This window comes from Saimiri boliviensis, chromosome 15 (assembly GCF_048565385.1).
Source record: "Saimiri boliviensis isolate mSaiBol1 chromosome 15, mSaiBol1.pri, whole genome shotgun sequence".
Lineage (NCBI taxonomy): Eukaryota > Metazoa > Chordata > Mammalia > Primates > Cebidae > Saimiri > Saimiri boliviensis.
In genome coordinates this window covers 92329158-92348039 of record NC_133463.1, presented here as the reverse complement: position 1 = coordinate 92348039, position 18882 = coordinate 92329158, and the positions used below count along the sequence as shown (strand labels likewise).

General features: G+C 46.8%; 1 protein-coding gene across 1 annotated transcript; it reads left to right on the top strand.

Annotated features, from left to right (window-relative positions):
• The first annotated feature begins 45 nt into the window (after nt 1-45).
• Nucleotides 46-18696, top strand: ZNF34 (zinc finger protein 34). The gene is given in 8 exon segments (XM_039464585.2): nt 46-100; nt 10805-10853; nt 11411-11511; nt 12326-12411; nt 12686-12812; nt 13277-13333; nt 13336-13395; nt 16305-18696. Coding segments are annotated over 6 exon segments (1755 nt in total). The 5' UTR covers nt 46-100; nt 10805-10853; nt 11411-11444; the 3' UTR covers nt 17663-18696.
• The last annotated feature ends 186 nt before the right edge of the window (nt 18697-18882 follow it).

Here is an 18882-nt window from a genome sequence, read left to right as displayed (position 1 = left end):
CCCGGGCGCCGCCGACGTCACTTCCGGGCCGGCTCCGATTGGCGGGGCGGGAGGGCCGGCGGGGCCAGGCGGGGCTGCCGAGCCGCTCGGCGGCGCCGAGGTGAGTGTGAGCCCGGCGGGGCGGGGGCGCGGGCGCGGACCCTCCCGGTCCTCTCGCGGCGCTCCGGGCCGGCGTCGGTCCTGCCGTTTTCACGGACCCGACCCCACCCCAGGACAAGGCCCCGAGCACGGACCGCGCCTCGCCGCCCTTCCCCGGCCCCGGGGTCGCTCCTCGCGGGGCTCCTTCCGCTCCCCGGCCCCACGCGGGGCCGCCCGCGCCCCTTCCTCCGGGCCCGGCCGCCTCCCACGCCCCGCTCCTGTCGGCGTTCCGGGGGCGGGGCCCGCGCGTCCTCGGTCCTCCCCCCGCCGCCGCCCTCCCGCGGGGCTCCGCCCTCAGCCCCGCCCCCCGCGCCCGGCGGCCGCGGCCTTTGTTTCTCGTTGCCTCCTTCTTTCCCGTTCCTTTCCTCTTCCTCCTTTTCTCTGCTTTCCCCCCGAGACCTAGTCTGGCGCTGTCGCCCGGGGCGGGGTGCCGTGGCGCGACCCCGGCTCAGTGCAGCCTCCGCCTCCCGGGTTCGAGCGATGGCCCTCGACCCCCCGAGCCGCCGGGATGACCGCGCGCGCCCCACGCCCGGCCGGCGACTGCGTTTTCAGTAGATACAGTGTTGACGCATTTGGCCAGGCTGGTCTCAAACTCCGACCGCGAGTGATCCGCCCTCCTCGGCCTCTCGGACTGCTGGGATGCCAGGCGTGAGCCGCCCGCCTGGCCTGACCTCGTTTTCTTCTGTCTGCGTTCCTAATACTGTTTCCGTCTCTTTAAATTTTATATATGACTTATATTGTGGGTATCCTGTATCTGACAGTTTTCTCAGCCTTGTAGCTGTGTTCTGTCTCCATGACATTGATGTCGTTCATTGCTTTGCACCGCTGTGGCTTTGCTGATGGACGATACCCCCAGGCACACGGTAACATTCTTGTGTTTCTTCTTGTGTGCATCAGCAAGGGTCTCCCACTCTCAAACGATCTTCCTACCTACCTTAGCCGACCGAGATTTTCCCTGGGACTACAGGCCCACACCACCATGTCTGGCTAATTTGTATAGAGCTGGGGTTTCACCATGTTACCCAGGCTGGTTTCCTACTCCTGAGCTCAAGCAATCTGCCCATCTTGGCCTCCCAAAGCGCTTACATTACAGGCATGAGCCACCATACCTGGCCTTTTTTCCTTTTTGATGGAATCAAACAATCTTTTTCTTTATAAACTTTTTTTTTTTAAGAAATTTTATTTTTTTTTAACATTTAGGTCTTCAACCTGCCTGAAATATATTTGTGTATCACAGAAGACCGGGAAATAATTTTGTTTTCCAATGGAAAACCAGTTTTGTCAATACCGTTTATTGTCCTTCTTCATTGTCATTAATATTGCAGGTAAACTAAAATATGCATAGATGTCTTCCATTATCTTCCTTTTTTTTTTTTTTTTTTTGAGACGGAGTTTCACTCTTGTTACCCAGGCTGGAGTGCAATGGCACGATCTCGGCTCACCGCAACCTCCGCCTCCTGGGTTCAGGCAATTCTCCTACCTCAGCCTCCTGAGTAGCTGGGATTACAGGCACGCGCCACCATGCCCAGCTAATTTTTTTGTATTTTTAGTAGAGACGGGGTTTCACCATGTTGACCGGGATGGTCTCGATCTCTTGACCTCATGATCCACCCGCCTCGGCCTCCCAAAGTGCTGGGATTACAGGCTTGAGCCACCGTGCCCGGCCATTATCTTCCTTCTTATATTTAAACTTCACTTTCCATTACCATAGCCAAGACTTGATATCTAGTAGGGCACACCCTTGCCTCCTTTGGCTAATCTTAGATCATTACTATTTCGTGTGATATTTGGAGTCATTTTGGTCATATATCATGTCCTGTTGAAGTGTTTATTATAATTGCACAGAATAAATGAACTTGGGGAGAATTGACATCTTTGTTATTGAGCCTCCTATTTAGAAATGTTGTCTGTTTCTCCATAGATCTTTCTAAGGTCTTTCAATAGTTTTATAATGTCTATTACATACATACCTTTTTAAAAGACTCTTAATGTACTGTATAGTTTTTGTAGCTATTGTGAATGGTCAGTTTTCAGTTGCTGATTGCTAACAAATAGGAGTGGTATTAATTATTCTGTATTGACCTTGTATATGGCAATGCTGTTGAATACTGTCATCCCAACAGTGGATTGATACTGTTGGATTTTGTGTAAAATATTTTTATCATTCTCAAAGAATGACAATTTTGTGTTTTTTCTTCTTATCCTTATAGCTTGTATTTCTTTTTCTGTGACTTACTGCATTGGCTAGGAGCTTGAATAGCAGCAGGGAAAGGGAGCATTCCTCTCTTGTCACTGACTCTATTACAAGTGCTTCTAATGTGTCCTCTTAGTGTTGTGAACACAGACTTGAATGCATGGAACCCCAGAGTCCCTGGACCACACTCTGAGAACTATTGCTGTGCCTCCTGGGGTCAAGTGATCCTCCCACCCCAGCCTCCCAAGTAGCTAGGGCTACAGGCATGTACCACCAAGGCCTGCTATATTTTGATATTTTTGATAGAGATGGAGTCTGACTATATTGGCCAGGTGAAGCTTAAACTCCTGGGCTCAAACAATCTTCCTGCCTTGGCCTCCCAAAGTATGGGGATTCCAGGCCTGAGCCAACCACACCTGGCCTTTTGTTCTTTAAAAAAAAAAAAAAAAAAAACTATTTAAATTTTTTTTTTTTTTTTTTTTTTTAGCCTAGGAGCATAGATTCAAGTTGTGCTAAATATACACTCCTTCCTTTTTTTGCTTCTTAGTAGCATTTCCTTTTCTACCTTTCCATCTATTTTCTTTTTGTTGTTATTTTTGAGAGGATCTGGCTCGGGCTCTGTCACCCCAGCTGGAGTGCAATGGTATGATCTCGACTCACTACAGCCTCTGCTTCCTGGGCACAAGCAAATCTCCCACTTCAGCCTCTCAAGTAGCTGAGACTACAACTACATGCCTGGCTAATTTTTATATTTTTTGTAGAGATGGGGTTTTGCCATATTGCGCAGGCTGGTCTTGAACTCCTGGGCTCAAGAGATCCACCCATCTTGGCCTTTCAGACTGCTGAGATTACAGGTGTGAGCCACCGTGCACAGCCCCTTTTCCATCTTTTTTCCTTCCCTTTATTGGATTTGCCGGGTGTTTGTGTACTTTATTAGCATTTTCAAAGAATTACTGTAGAGATTGTTTTCTATTTCTTTAAATTGTATTTTATTTTCTTTCATATTCTTTCTTTGAATTTCTTTCTTTCTTTTTCTTTCTTTCTTTCTTTTCTTTCTTTTTCTTCTTTCTTCTTCTTTTTTGAGACAAAGTCTCACACTGTCGCCCAGACTCACACTTTAGTGCAGTTGTACAATTCAACTCACTGCAACCTCCGCCTCCCTGATTCAAGGAATCCTCCTGCCTCAGCCTCGAAGGTTGCTGGGATTACAGGTTCATGCAACCATGCCCAGCTAAGGTTTTTTTTTTTTTAGACGGTGTTTTGCTCTTGTTGCCCAGGCTGGAGCACAGTGGTATGATCTCAGCTTACTGCAACGTCCACCTCCTGGGTTCAAGCGATTCTCCTGCCTTAGCTTCCCAAGTAGCTGGGATTACAGGCATGCACCACCATGCCCAGCTAATTTTTTGCATTTTTAGTAAAGACAGGGTTTCTCCATGTTGATCAGGCTGGTCTCGAACTCCCTACCTCAGGTGATCCACCAACCTCGACCTCCCAAAGTGCTGGGATTACAGGTGTGAGCTACCACGCCCAGTCTTTTTAAAAATTTTGTTTTATTTTATTGCATTTTAGGTTTTGGGGTACATGTGAAAAACATGCAAAATTGTTGCATAGGTACACACATGGCAGTGTGATTTGCTGCCTTCCTCCCCATCACCTATATCTGGCACTTCTCCCCGTGCTATCTTCTCCCCAACTCCCCACCACCCCCACTGTCCCTCCCTTATGTCCCCCTGACACACCCCAGTGTGTAGTGCTCCCCTCCCTGTGTCCATGTGTTTTCATTGTTCAATACCCACCTATGAGTGAGAATATGCGGTGTTTGATTTTCTGTTCTTGTGTCAGTTTGCTGAGAATGATGGTTTCCAGGTTCATCCATGTCCCTACAAAGGACACGAACTCATCGTTTTTTATGACTGCATAGTATTCCATGGTGTATATGTGCCACATTTTCCCTGTCCAGTCTATCATCGATGGGCATTTGGGTTGGTTCCAGGTCTTTGCTATTGTAAGCAGTGCTGCAGTGAACATTTGTATGCATGTGTCCTTGTAGTAGAACGATTTATCCTTTGGATATATACCCAGTAATGGGATTGTTGGGTCAAATGGAATTTCTATTTTTAGGTCCTTGAGGAATCACCACACTGTCTTCCACAATGGTTGAACTAATTTACACTCCCACCAACAGTGTCAAAGTGTTCCTATTTCTCCACATCCTCTCCAGCATCTGTTGTCTCCAGATTTTTTTAACGATTGCCATTGTAACTGGCGTGAGATGGTATCTCGATGTAGTTTTGATTTGCATTTCTCTAATGACCGGTGATGATGAGCATTTTTTCATATGTTTGTTGGCGTCATGTATGTCTTCTTTTGTAAAATGTCTGTTTATATCTTTTGCCCACTTTTGAATGGGCTTGTTTGTTTTTTTCTTGTAAATCTGTTTCAGTTCTTTGTAGATCCTGGATATCAGCCCTTTGTCAGATGGGTAGATTGCAAAAATTTTTTCCCGTTCTGTTGGTTGCCGATTCACTGTAATGACTGTTTCTTTTGCTGTGCAGAAGCTGTGGAGTTTGATTAGGTCGCATTTGTCTATTTTGGCTTTTGTTGCCAATGCTTTTGGTGTTGGTCATGAAGTCCTTGCCTATGCCTATGTCCTGAATGGTTTTGCCTAGATTTTCTTCTAGGGTTTTTATGGTGTTAAGGTGTCAGGAAGGGGTCCAGTTTCTGCTTTGTGCACATGGCTAGCCAGTTTTCCCAACACCATTTATTAAACGGAATCCTTTCCCCATTGCTTGTTTTTGTCAGGTTTGTCAAAGATCAGATGGTTGTAGATGTGTGGTGTTGCCTCTGAGGCCTTTGTTCTGTTCCATTGGTCTGTATCTCTGTTTTGGTACCAATACCATGCTGTTTTGATTACTGTAGCCTTTTAGTATAGTTTGAAGTCCGGTAGTGCGATGCCTCCAGTTTGCTTCATTTTGCTTAGGATTGACTTGGCTATGCGGGCTCTCTTTTGGTCCCATATGAAGTTTAAGGTGTTTTTTCCAGTTCTGTGAAGAAGGTCGTTGGTAGCTTGATGGGGATAGCATTGAAGTTGTAAATTACTTTGGGCAGTATGGCCATTTTCACGATGTTGATTCTTCCTAACCATGAACATGGAATGTTTCTCCATCTGTTTGTGTCCTCTCTTATTTCGTTGAGCAGTGGTTTGTAATTCTCCTTGAAGAGGTCCTTTACATTCCTTGTTAGTTGTATTCCTAGGTATTTTATTGTCTTTGTAGCAATTGTGAATGGCAGTTCATTCTTGATTTGGCTCTCTTTAAGTCTGTTATTGGTGTATAGGAATGCTTGTGATTTTTGCACATTGATTTTGTATCCTGAGACTTTGCTGAAGTTGCTTATCAGCTTAAGGAGTTTTTGGGCTGAGACGATGGGGTCTTCTACATATACAATCATGTCATCTGCAAATAGAGACAGTTTGATTTCCTCCTTTCCAATTTGGATACCCTTTATTTCTTTTTCTTGCCTGATTGCTCTGGCTAGAACTTGCAATACTATATTGTATAGGAGTGATGAGAGAGGGCATCCTTGTCTAGTGCCACATTTCAAAGGGAATGCTTCCAGTTTTTGCCCATTCAGTATGATATTGGCTATTGGTTTGTCATAGTTTTTATTATTTTGAGATATGTTCCATCAATACCTAGTTTATTGAGGGTTTTTAGCATAAAGGGCTGTTGAATTTTGTCAAAGGTCTTCTCTGCATCAATTGAGATAATCATGTGGTTTTTGTCTTTGGTTCTGTTTATGTGGTGAATTCTGCGTTTATAGACTTGCGTATGTTGAACCAGCCTTGCATCCCCGGGATGAAGCCTGCTTGATCATGGTGGATGAGCTTTTTGATATGCTGTTGCAATCGGTTTGCCAGTATTTTACGGAAGATTTTGCATCTATGTTCATCATGGATATTGCCCTGAAGGTTTCTTTTCTTGTTGAGCAGGCGTCCCCAAACTTTTTACGCAGGGGGCCAGTTCACTGTCCCTCTGACCATTGGAGGGCCGTCACATACTGCGCTCCTCTCACTGACCACCAGTGAAAGAGGTGCCCCTTCCTGAAGTGCGGCGGGGGGGCGGATAAACGGCTTCAGGGGGCTGCATGCAGCCCGCGGGCTGTAGTTTGGGGACGCCTGTTGTTGGGTCTCTGCCGGCTTTTGGTATCAGGATGATGTTGGTCTCATAAAATGATTTGGGAAGGATTCCCTCTTTTTGGATTGTTTGGAATAGTTTCAGAAGGAATGGTACCAGTTCCTCTCTGTATCTGGTAGAATTCGGCTGTGAACCCATCTGTACCTGGGCTTTTTTTTCGGTGGTAGGCTCTTAATTGCTGCCTCAACTTCAGACCTTGTTATTGGTCTATTCAGGGTTTTGACTTCTTCCTGGTTTAGGCTTGGGAGGATGCAAGTGTCCAAGAATTTATTCATTTCTTCTAGGTTTACTGGTTTATGTGCATAGAGTTGTTTGTAATAATCTCTGATGATGGTTTGTATTTCTGTGGAATCTGTGGTGATATCCCCTTTATCGTTTTTTATTATATCTATTTGATTATTCTCTCTTTTCTTTTTTATTAATCTGGCTAGTGGTCTGTCTATTTTGTTGATCTTTTCGAAAAACCAGCTCCTAGATTTATTGATTTTTTTTTTGAAGGGTTTTTTGTGTCTCTATCTCCTTCAGTTCTGCTCTGATCTTAGTTATTTCTTGTCTTCTGCTAGGTTTTGAGTTTTTTTTTTATCTTGGTCCTCTAGCTCTTTCAATTTTGATGATAGGGTGTTTATTTTAGATCTTTCCTTGCTTCTCATGTGGGCATTTATTGCTATATATTTTCCTCTAGACACTGCTTTAAATGTGTCCCAGAGATTCTGGTATGTTGTGTCTTCGGTTCTTGTTGGTTTTGAAGAACATCTTTATTTCTGCCTTCATTTCATTGTTTATCTAGTCGACATTCAAGAGCCCGTTGTTCAGTTTCCATGAAGCTGTGCAGTTCTGAGTTAGTTTCTGAATTCTGAGTTCTAACTTGATTGCACTGTGGTCTGAGAGACTGTTTGTTATGATTTCTGTTCTTTTGCATTTGCTGAGGAGTTATTTGCTTCCAATTATGTGGTCACTTTTAAAGTAGGTGTGATGTGGTGCTGAGAAGAATGTATATTCTGTGGATTTGGGGTGGAGAGTTCTGTAAATGTCTATTAGGTTTGCTTTGTCCAGGTCTGAGTTCAAGTCCTGGATATCCCTGTTAATTTTCTGTCTCATTGATCTAATATTGACAATGGGGTGTTAAAGTCTCCCATTATTATTATTATTATTATTATTATTGAGATGGAGTCTTGCTCTTGTTCCTCAGGATGGAGTGCAGTGGCATGATCTCAGCTCACTGCAGTCTCTGCCTCCTGGGTTCAAGCAATTATCCTGCCCCAACCTCCTGAGTAGCTGAGATTATGGGCACCCGCCACCATGCCTGGCTAATTTTTGTATTTTTAGGAGAGACAGGGTTTCACCATGTTGGTCAGTGTGGTCTCAAACTACTGACCTCAAGTGATCCGTCCACCTCGTTCTCCCAAAGTGCTGGGATTGAGCCTCAGCCTGCGTCTGATTTCCCGTTGAATACTTAGATTATTTATTTCAGTCTTTCCTGTTAAAAATGAGTGTATTAAGGATATACAATTTTCTTTTCTTTTCTTTCTTTTTTTTTTTTTTTGAGACGGAGTTTCGCTCTTGTTACCCAGGCTAGAGTGCAATGGCGCGATCTCGGCTCACCGCAACCTCCGCCTCCTGGGTTCAGGCAATTCTTCTGTCTCAGCCTCCTGAGTAGCTGGGATTATAGGCACGTGCCACCATGCCCAGCTAATTTTTTGTATTTTTGGTAGAAACGGGGTTTCACCATGTTGACCAGGTTGGTCTCGATCTCTCGACCTTGTGATCCACCTGCCTTGGCTTCCCAAAGTGCTGGGATTACAGGCTTGAGCCACCGCGCCCGGCGAGGATATACAATTTTCTTTAGGTAGGCTGGGTTCTATTTCTACTTTAATTTCCATTTCTATACATGTATATATATATATATATATATAATTTGTTTGTTTGTTTGTTTGAGACGGAGTTTCGCTCTTGTTACCCAGGCTGGAGTGCAATGGCGCGATCTCGGCTCACCGCAACCTCCGCCTCCTGGGTTCAGGCAATTCTCCTGCCTCAGCCTCCTGAGTAGCTGGGATTACAGGCACGTGCCACCATGCCCAGCTAATTTCTTGTATTTTTAGTAGAGACAGGGTTTCACTATGTTGGTCAGGATGGTCTCGATCTCTTGACCTCGTGATCCACCCGCCTCGGCCTCCCAAAGTGCTGGGATTACAGGCTTGAGCCACCGCGCCCGGCCCCTGTATATTTTTTTGGAGAGAGAGTAACTTTTCATCTTACGTTTCTAATATAACAACAATATGGGTAGAAACTGTTTTGCCAAATGATATATTCCTTTGGGATTTGGTGAAATTATCTCTGTTGCTTTTTTTTTATTATTATGTTCAGTATGTTGAAAATAACGTGTGTTCTCTATGTTTTAAGCGTGAGATTCTCTACTTGACCCACTTGTTTCTGAGGGAAGTGTGTTAAAAATCTCATTCCAGAGGAGGATTTACCAGTTTTTCCTTGGTAGATCTATACCTGTTTATAATTATTACAGCTTTTTGGTGGACTTTTAGTAATATGCAGTAGTTTTTTAATTCTGATTAGTAAATTTTGCTTTCAGTGCTGTTTTTGTTTTCTGTTTTGTTTGTTTTGAGATGGAGTCTTGCTCTCACCAGGCTGGAGTACAGTGGTGCCGTCTTGGCTCACTGCAGCCTCTGCCTTCCAGTTTCAAGCGATTCTCCTGCCTCAGCCTCCCGAGTAGCTGGGACTACAGGCATGCACCACTATGCCTGGCTAATTTTTTTGTTTATCTGTTTTTTTGAGATGCAATCTCACTCTGCTGCTCAGGCTGGAGTGCAGTGGCATGATTTGGGCTCACTGCAACCTCTGCCTTTCAAGTTCAAGCAATTCTCCTGCCTCAGTCCCCCAAGTAACTGGGACTACAGGCACATGCCAGCACACCCAGCTAATTTTTTAATTTTTTTAGTAGAGACAGGGTTTCACCATGTTAACCAGACTGGTCTCGAACTCCTGACCTCAGGTGATCCACCTGCCTCAGCCTCCCAAAGTGCTGGGATTACAGGCGTGAGCCACCTCGTCCAGCGTATTGTTTTGTATTTTTAGTAGAAACAGGCCATGTAGAGACTGGCCATGTTGGCCAGACTGGTCTTGAACTCTTGGCTTCAAGTGATCCACCCACCTCGACCTACCAAACTGCTGGGATTACAGGTGTGAGTCACCATGCCTGGCTTCAGTTCTCTTTTTTTTTTTTTTTTTTTTTTTTGAGACGGAGTTTCGCTCTTGTTACCCAGGCTGGAGTGCAGTGGCGCGATCTCGGCTCACCGCAACCTCTGCCTCCTGGATTCAGGCAATTCTCCTGCCTCAGCCTCCCGAGTAGCTGGGATTACAGGCACGCGCCACCATGCCCAGCTAATTTTTTGTATTTTTAGTAGAGACGGGGTTTCACCATGTTGACCCGGATGGTCTCGATCTCTTGACCTTGTGATCCACCCACCTCGGCCTCCCAGAGTGCTGGGATTACAGGCTTGAGCCACCGCGCCCGGCTTTCAGTTCTCTTTTGATTGGTGTGAATATAGCTGAACCAGATGCACCAAGATACATTAAGCTCACAAACACCACAATACTGGGAAGAAGCCAACATCATAACTGATCTGTGGTGTAGAAAGTCAGGATAGAGGTTTACCTTTTCAGAGTTGGGTTTGGAAGCTGTGACTTCAGGGACAGGAGGACGATCGGGACTAGGTCCTGCTCTTTCTTCTTTTTTTCCTTTTTTTTTTTTTTCGAGATGGAGTCTTGCTCTGTCGCCCATGCTGGAGTGTAGTGGCGCATTCTTTTGGTTTACTGCAACCTCCACCTTCCGGGTTCAAGTGATTCTCCTGCCTCAGCCTCCCAAGTAGTTGGGATTACAAGTGTGCACCACCACGCCTGGCTAGTTTTTGTATTTTTAGTAGAGATAGGCTTTTGCCTTGTTGGCCATGCAGGTCTTGAAGTCTTGACCTCAAGTGATCTGTTCGCCTCAGCCTCCCAAAGTGCTGGGATTACAGGCGTGAGCCACCGTGCCCTGCCTGGTCCTGTGCTTTCTTGACGCTGGTGCTAGTCCCGTGGGTTTCTGCAGTTTGTGATGGTCCACTGAACTGTGTACTCAGGATTTGTCAGCTTTTAAAATACACATATACTTCAAGAAAAAGCTTTAAAGATACGGAAAAGATATGTAGCTACCACAGCTTTATTTTAACTAGTGTTTGATCTAATATTTACTAATATTTAGCCTTTCTGTGTTATTTTATTTTAGGCCAAATAGGTGCATCATGTGCATCTAATCCGAGAGTCTTGTGCTTCTGGTAAGTGAGTCCATCTTATTTTATTTATTTATTTTGAGACAGAGTTTTGCTTAGCCATGTAGAGGTTTTACTCTCTGCAGCAGGAGACCCTGGGCAACACCTGGCACAGGAGTGCTGGGCTGTCCTTGGCTCGCTCCCAGCTCTCAGGGCCACCATGTTCCAGGCATGGGAAGTACTTGCTGCACATGTTGGTGCACTGCTCTCTCTCTTTTTTAGGGGGGGATGGAGTCTCGCTCTGTCACCCAGGCTGGAATGCAGTGGTGCGATCATAGCTGACTGCAGCCTCCACTTCCTGGGCCAAGTGATCCTCCCATCTCAGTCTCCCAAGTAACTGAGACTACAAGTGTGTGCCATCACAGCTGACTAACTTTTTTTATAGCATTGAGGTCTCCTTATGTTGCCCAGGCTTATCTCAAATTCCTGGGCTCAAGCTGTCCTCCCACCTCAGCCTCCCAAAGCGCTGGGATTGCAGGTGTGAGCCACCAAGGCTGGCCCCTTCTGTTGTTTTAATTTTCTTTTCGTCCTTAGCCCTTAACATTTTGTCTTCATTCTTCCAGATAAGGTGAATGAGTATTGTCATCTTCCTCCTGAATGACACTGCTTAGCATGCCAGAGAGGAGGAGGGGGAAAGACAGCCCGAGGGCAGCAGTCAATACAGGTGAGGCTGGAGGCTGGGCACTCTGGTGCACACCTGTAATCCCAGCACTTTGGGAGGCCAAGGCAGGAGGATTGCTTGAACTCAAGAGTTCAAGACCAACCTGGGCAAAATAGTGAAACCCATCTGTATAAAAAAAATACAGAAATTGCCGGGCGCGGTGGCTCAAGCTTGTAATCCCAGCACTTTAGGAGGCCGAGGCGGGTGGATCACGAGATCGAGAGATCGAGACCATCCTGGTCAACATGGTGAAACCCCGTCTCTACTAAAAATACAAAAAATTAGCTGGGCATGGTGGCACGTGCCTGTAATCCCAGCTACTCAGGAGGCTGAGGCAGGAGAATTGCCTGAACCCAGGAGGCGGAGGTTGCGGTGAGCCGAGATCGCGCCATTGCACTCCAGCCTGGGTAACAAGAGCGAAACTCCCTCTCAAAAAAAAAAAAAAAATACAAAAATTAACTGGTTGTGGTGGTATGAGCCTGTAGTCCTAGCTACTCAGGAGGCTGAGGTGAGATAATTACTTGAATTTGGAAGATCAAGGCTGCAGTGATGATGCCACTGAGCTGAGATCACGCCACTGTCCTCCAGCCCGGGCAACTAAGAGAAACCCTGTCTCAAAAAAAAAAAAGTAGGGCTGGAGAGGGCAGTCCCAGGCAAAGAGTGAAGTCTGTGCCTGAGTGTCCAGCAGTACTCCCACTGGGATGGGCGGGGGTGAGCCAGTGACGCAGGCAGGGCTGTTTATGGCAGCACCAAGTCACTTGACCTGTGGAAGAAGTGGCCAGACTGGGCCTCCACTTGTTCTGTTCTCTTCCCTCAGCACCTGAGTTCCCAGATCTTGCCCGCTGCCCTGGAAAGCCCAAGACTCAGGCAATGGCAGCCTTGTTCCTGTCTGCTCCACCCCAGGTGAGTATCTGTCCTCCTGGGAGTTGTAAAGTCTTTACCCAGGGCTTTCCCTGACAAACACTGTCAGGTATCTCTGGTTTGGGGTGCTGACATGATGGTAGGGGTGGCCCTGGGAACCCTATGCAGGCACCTCTTGGGTAGTATTAGCTGGCTTAGTGGCAGATGGGTCAGGCTACCCACTGAGCTGCTGCTTTTAGCATGCTTTTGCTCCCCCGCTGCCCCTACCAGCCCACTCTGGACCACACCTGGGCTGCAGCAGCCCCTGTCATTCCAGGCCGAGGTGACCTTTGAGGACGTGGCTGTGCTCCTCTCCCGGGAGGAATGGGGCCGCCTGGGCCCTGCTCAAAGGGGCCTCTACAGGGATGTGATGCTGGAGACCTACGGGAACTTAGTCTCACTGGGTAAGGCCCTCCTCAGGACTCAGCTCTGGGAACAGCCCTGGGGGCTAAGGAGGCTGGGCTGTGGGCCTAATCCCCTGGGTGCAGAGGTAGGTAATGACCTTTATCCCAGGCAGGCATCTGATCTGAGAAGATGAGGGGAGGCATGGTGCTGGGACCTTCCTGAGTCAGCCCTTCCCTTCCCTCTCACCCCAGGTCCCAGGCAGACCCCTCCCTGGTGGGGTGGGGAGACTGGGGCATCAGAGTTGCACACTTCCTAGTAGAGGGAACCCCTGAGCTCTTGTTCCCCTCTGCTCAGACCTTTGTCTTCAGGACTGTCCCAGCCAATCTCAGTGCCCTCCAGAGAGTGTCCAGGCTTCCATCACCCCTCTACCTGTGCCTCCCTTCCCCTGCAGCCCCAGGGTGAGATGGCACTAGGTGCTGCCCGGTGTCCTTGGTACCAACCCCAGGCCCTGTCTCCTTCCCAGGGGTAGGACCTGCAGGCCCCAAGCCTGGAGTGATCTCACAGTTGGAGCGAGGGGATGACCCTGGGTCCTGGATGTGCAGGGCACTTCTGGGAGAGAGTACCTGAGAGTCAACAGCCCAGGTGCGTGAGGGGATCTGCTCCCCAACTCAAGTTGCTGAACGAGCATTTGTTGGGGTCCAGGGTGTCTGGTTAATGACTCAGGAGTTTGTGGGAAAGATGCATTGGGACTAGCACAGGAGGCCTAACATTGGCTTCTGCTGAACCCCAGGTCACCTCTCTCAGTCTGGGTACCTTGTCGGGGAGATTCTTGAGCAGAATCTTCTAGGAAGGTGTGGCCAGGGCAGCATTTCTGTGGAAAATCGGAATGGGCATCCAGGCGGGTCCCGGGTAGAAAGGAATGAGCAGGTGCAGCCCAGGAGTGCTGTAAGGGGAGGTTAGGGGCTGCGGAATCACAGAACCCTCCCCTCCAGAACTTGTGCCAGACAATGAGAGCCTAGTGATGGGGACTATCACTTCATTCCCCTCTCTTGTAAATTAATGCACTATGAAAAGGGGGAGAATACATACTGCTGAATCTCACTACTCAGACAGAGTTGTGTTCTAGTATATTTCTGTTATTCCTTTTCTAGCACTGGTCTTTCCACTGTTATGTAAGGACACTGCTTTTTTTGGTTTTTGTTTTTTTGAGACAGGGTTGCCTTCTGTCACCCAGGCTGGCATGCAGGGGAGTGATCATGGTTCACTGCAGCCTTGACCTTTTGCACTCAAGCAATCCTCCCACCTCAGCCTCCCAAGTAGATGGGACCACAGGGATGTGTCACCACACCCGGCTAATTTTTTAATTTTTTACAGACCAAAAGGTTTCACTATGTTGCTCAGGCTGGTCTTGAACTCCTGGGCTCAAGCAATTCTCTCGCCTTGGCCTTCCAAAGTGCTGGGATTACAGGTGTGAGTGACTGCACCTGGCCCAGACACTGCTGCTTTTTTTTTTTTTTTTTTTGAGATGGAGTCTTGCTGTGTTGCTCAGGCTGGAGTGCAGTGGCACGATCTCAGCTTGCTGCAGCCTCCATCTTCTGGGTTCAAACAATTCTCCTGCCTCAGCCTCCCAAGTAGCTGGGACTACAGGCGTTTGCCACCACGCCCAGCTAATTTTTTATTTTTAGTGCAGTTGGGGTTTCACTGTATTGCCCAGGCTGGTCTCAAACTCCTGGGCTCAAGCAATCCTTCCACCTTGGCCTCCCAAAGTGCTGGGATTACAGGCGTGAGCCACCACGCCCAGCTGACACTGCTTCTTAACAGGAATGACAGTGCATTCTGCTGTGCAGAAATGTACACGGAATGTGTTTCCATTTCTGTGTGCATGAGTCTCAATTGCGTCTTCAGTGGAAGTGCCGGTCAGAAGATTGTCGTCTAATTTTTCTCTGGATAGCTCTGATGGTCACCTTTTTGCATGTGTCTGATGATGTCCTAGGAAGGAACTGCTGGCTCAAAGGACTTCTTATTTTGTAAATTTGCTTATTTGGATGTAAATATCTATAGAAATAGGACAAACTGTAAGTTTATAACTCAGTGAATTTTTATGAAAAAAATCATCCTTCAGATTAAAATACAGAATGTTTTCAGCTCCCCAGGAGCTTCCTGGCTTTCTTGTCATGTTCCACTGCTCCCCACAGGGTCCTTCTTTCTGTCTCCTGTTGCAAGAGGCCTCTTCACCCTTCGAATTTTTCTGTCTTGACTCTCACAGGGCATCTTTTGCTACCATTATGTTTCATGGAGGAGCAGTGTGCTCTGTTTGGTTGCCATTGTTCTGTTATATGAACATACCACAATTTATGTTCCCTTCTACTTGTGGAGGAAATTCAGTTGTCCCCAGTTTGGGGTTGTAGAGGAAATGCTGTGGCCATTCCTGCGCGTGCATCTCTATGGTGCCCAGAATACATTTCTGGTGGATGTGTACCTGGGAGCAGTCGCTGGGTCAGCATGTTCGTAGATCATCAGCTTTAGATGAGGTTGCCAAACTGTCCTCCAAAGCAGCAGCTCCAGCGTCAGCTCCTGTAGCAGCATGTGAGCACTATCTGCTGCACATCTTGGCATATGTTGGTGTTCAGCACCTGCTCACGTGCAGTGCAGAGCCAAGCAAGGGGTGGAAGGATAGACCCCTTGGGACTGGGAAGGGAGCAGTGATTAAAGTGGCAGTCAACTGGGCGTGGTGGCTCACACCTGTAATCCCAGCACTTTGGGAGGCCAAGGCAGGCGGATCATGAAGTCAGGAGTTGAAGACCAGGCTGGCCAACATGGTGAAACCCCTTCTCTACTAAAAATGCAAAAAATTAGCCTTGCTTGGTGGCGTGCATCTGCAATCCCAGCTCCTTGGGAGGCTGAGGCAGGAGAATCACTTGGGAGGCGGAGGTTGCAGTGAGCTGAGATCGTGCCACTCCACTCCAGCCTGGAGACAGAGCAAGACTCCGTCTCAAAAAAAAAAAAAGAAAAGAAAAGAAAAGAAAGTTGCAGTCATGAGCTGCTTGCACCTGGAACTCACCATGCTGGGCACTGGGCTGAGTGCTTCATGGTCAGTCTGTTGTGTTACTCTATTTTGTTCTCATGACAGTGCCATGTGGTCGCAGATGGAGAAACCAAGGCTCAGAAAGGTAGGTGAGTTGTTGCCTCAGGTGGCTCAGCTGGCAAGTAGGGGCCAGGACTAATGAATCCTGAGTGTGGCTGCTGGTGTCAGTCTCTGAGGGGCCATGTGGCAGGACCCCACTTGGGTACTTGTCACTTTCTGTTCCTGGGGAGTGGCCACCCAGGAGAAGTTTGTTGTGTGAGTGTCAAATCAAGGAAAAAAGGAGTGGATGTTTGAAGGGCTGTACGACTGTGACCCTGGGTAAGCTGCGTAAGGCTCTGAGCTACAGACTGTCATCTTTGCAAGGCTGTTGTGACTTTGGAGATGATCAGATGTGGCCAGCAACATCTCATGCCTGCCTTGCAGAGTCAGAGCAGGTGACCTTTAGATGTTCTGTTTTTTGTTTCAGCTCTTGGGACCAGCACTGAGTACAAGGAGTTGACTTCACGGGAGACATTTGACAAGGAAGAACTGGGCCAACTGAAGGGGACTTTTCCCCAGGGATCTGAGCCAGTAGATGGCTCTAATCATGCCAGGAAGCCAGAGGGGAGCCTGGAAAAGCTAGAGGAGCAAACCAAGCCAGTCACACTGACCAAAGGGGAGAGCAGCAGAGAATCTGGAGAAAGCCTCAGGTTGGTGTCAAGACCTGTTCCTGACCAGAGACCCCACAAATGTGATATATGTGAGCAAAGTTTTGAACAGAGGTCATATCTCAACAATCATAAGCGTGTACACAGGTCAAAAAAAACAAATACAATTCGTGATTCTGGGGAAATCTTCAGGGCAAACTTAGTTGTTAAAGAAGATCAGAAAATTGCTACTGGGAAAAAATTGCATTATTGTAGTTACTGTGGGAAAACATTCAGGTACAGTGCCAACCTTGTCAAGCATCAGCGGCTTCACAGTGAAGAGAAGCCCTACAAATGTGATGAGTGTGGAAAAGCCTTCAGCCAGAGCTGTGAGTTCATCAATCACCGAAGGATGCACTCAGGAGAGATTCCCTATCGGTGTGATGAATGTGGGAAGACATTCAATCGGAGGCCCAACCTCATGAAGCATCAAAGGATTCACACCGGGGAGAAACCCTACAAGTGTGGTGAGTGTGGGAAACACTTCAGTGCCTACTCTTCCCTTATTTACCACCAGAGAATCCACACTGGAGAGAAACCCTATAAATGTAATGACTGTGGGAAAGCCTTCAGCGATGGCTCAATCCTCATCCGACATCGTCGGACTCACACTGGAGAGAAGCCATTTGAGTGTAAGGAATGTGGCAAAGGCTTTACACAAAGCTCTAACCTCATCCAACATCAGAGAATTCATACTGGAGAGAAACCCTATAAATGTAATGAATGTGAGAAAGCTTTCATTCAAAAAACCAAACTTGTTGAACACCAGAGAAGCCACACTGGAGAGAAGCCCTATGAATGTAATGACTGTGGCAAAGTTTTCAGCCAGAGCACACATCTCATCCAGCATCAGAGAATCCACACAGGAGAGAAGCCCTACAAGTGCAGTGAGTGTGGGAAGGCCTTCCACAACAGTTCCAGACTCATTCACCACCAAAGGTCACACCACGGAGAGAAACCTTACAAATGCAGTGATTGCAAGAAAGCCTTCAGCCAGAGCACTTACTTGATTCAGCACCGGAGGATCCACACTGGAGAGAAACCCTACAAGTGCAGTGAGTGTGGGAAGGCCTTCCGGCACAGTTCCAACATGTGTCAGCATCAGAGGATTCACCTTCGGGAGGACTTCTCCATGTAACAGGAGCAGTGTCTGAGGGCAGAGTCCAGTTGAGTACTTCCTGCATGCGCCCCCAGCACCTGACCCTGCCCTTTGTTGATTATCCACACAATGTTTTCACAGGGTGAAAGAGCATTTCTAATTAAAGAAACCCCTTTTCTTAAATCAAAAGCAGTGCATGTTCATTTTAGAGAAATTGAGAGAGAAAAGTGAGCAAAAAAGAAGCTCCCGTAATCTCTCCCACTTAGAAAAAAAAATTCACGCACTGATTTAGAATGTTTTCTTTCAGACATACTGGAGAGCATTTTAAAAAGAAAATACTGTAATGCTTGTCACTGCAGCACCTAGGATCTTCACTTTTGCTATTTTCTCAATATCAGAAAATTCACACTGAAGATAACACCACAAAATTACATGTTGTAAATTTTAAAACATACCAGCGTGGCATGGTGGCTCATGCCGGTAATCCGAACATTTTGGGAGGCTAGGTTGGGTGGATCACTTGAGGTCAGGAGTTTGAGACCAGCCTGGTCTATATGGTGAAACCCTGCCTCTACTAAAAATACAAAAACCAGCCGGGTGTGGTGGTGGGCACCTGTAATCCTAGCTACTTGGAGGCTAAGGTAGGAAAATTGCTTGAACCTGGGAGGCAGAGGTTGCAGTGAGTCAAGATTGTGCCACTGCACTCCAGCCTGGGTGATAGAGCGAAACACTGTCTTAAAAAATAAGTAAATAAAACAATCATATCATTTATACTTTTTATGTTAATAGAGTTGAAGTTGCATTTTTTATTGTGGTGAAATATAATGTGAAATTTACAATTTTAACCATTTTTAAGTGTACAATTCAGAGGCGTTAAGTACAATCCTAGTGTTGTGTAACCATCACCACTATGTATTTCCAGAACTGTTTTATTATTCCAAACAGAAACTCTGTATCTGTGAAACAATAACTCTTTATTTCCCCCTTCTCCCCGCTGCTGGTAAATGCAATTCTATTTTCTGTCTCTTTGAATTTGTCTATTCTAGGAACATAAATATGTGTGGAGTCATGTAATCTGTGTCTCTTTCTATGTCTGGCTTAGTTCATTTAGCATAATCTTTTCAAGGTTTTTCCATGTCGTAACCTGTTTCAGAACCCCACTACTTTTTTTTTTTTTTTTTTTGAGACTGGGTCTTACTCTGTAGCCCAGGCTGGAATGCAACCGTGTGATCTTGGTTCTGCACCTTCACCCTCCCAGG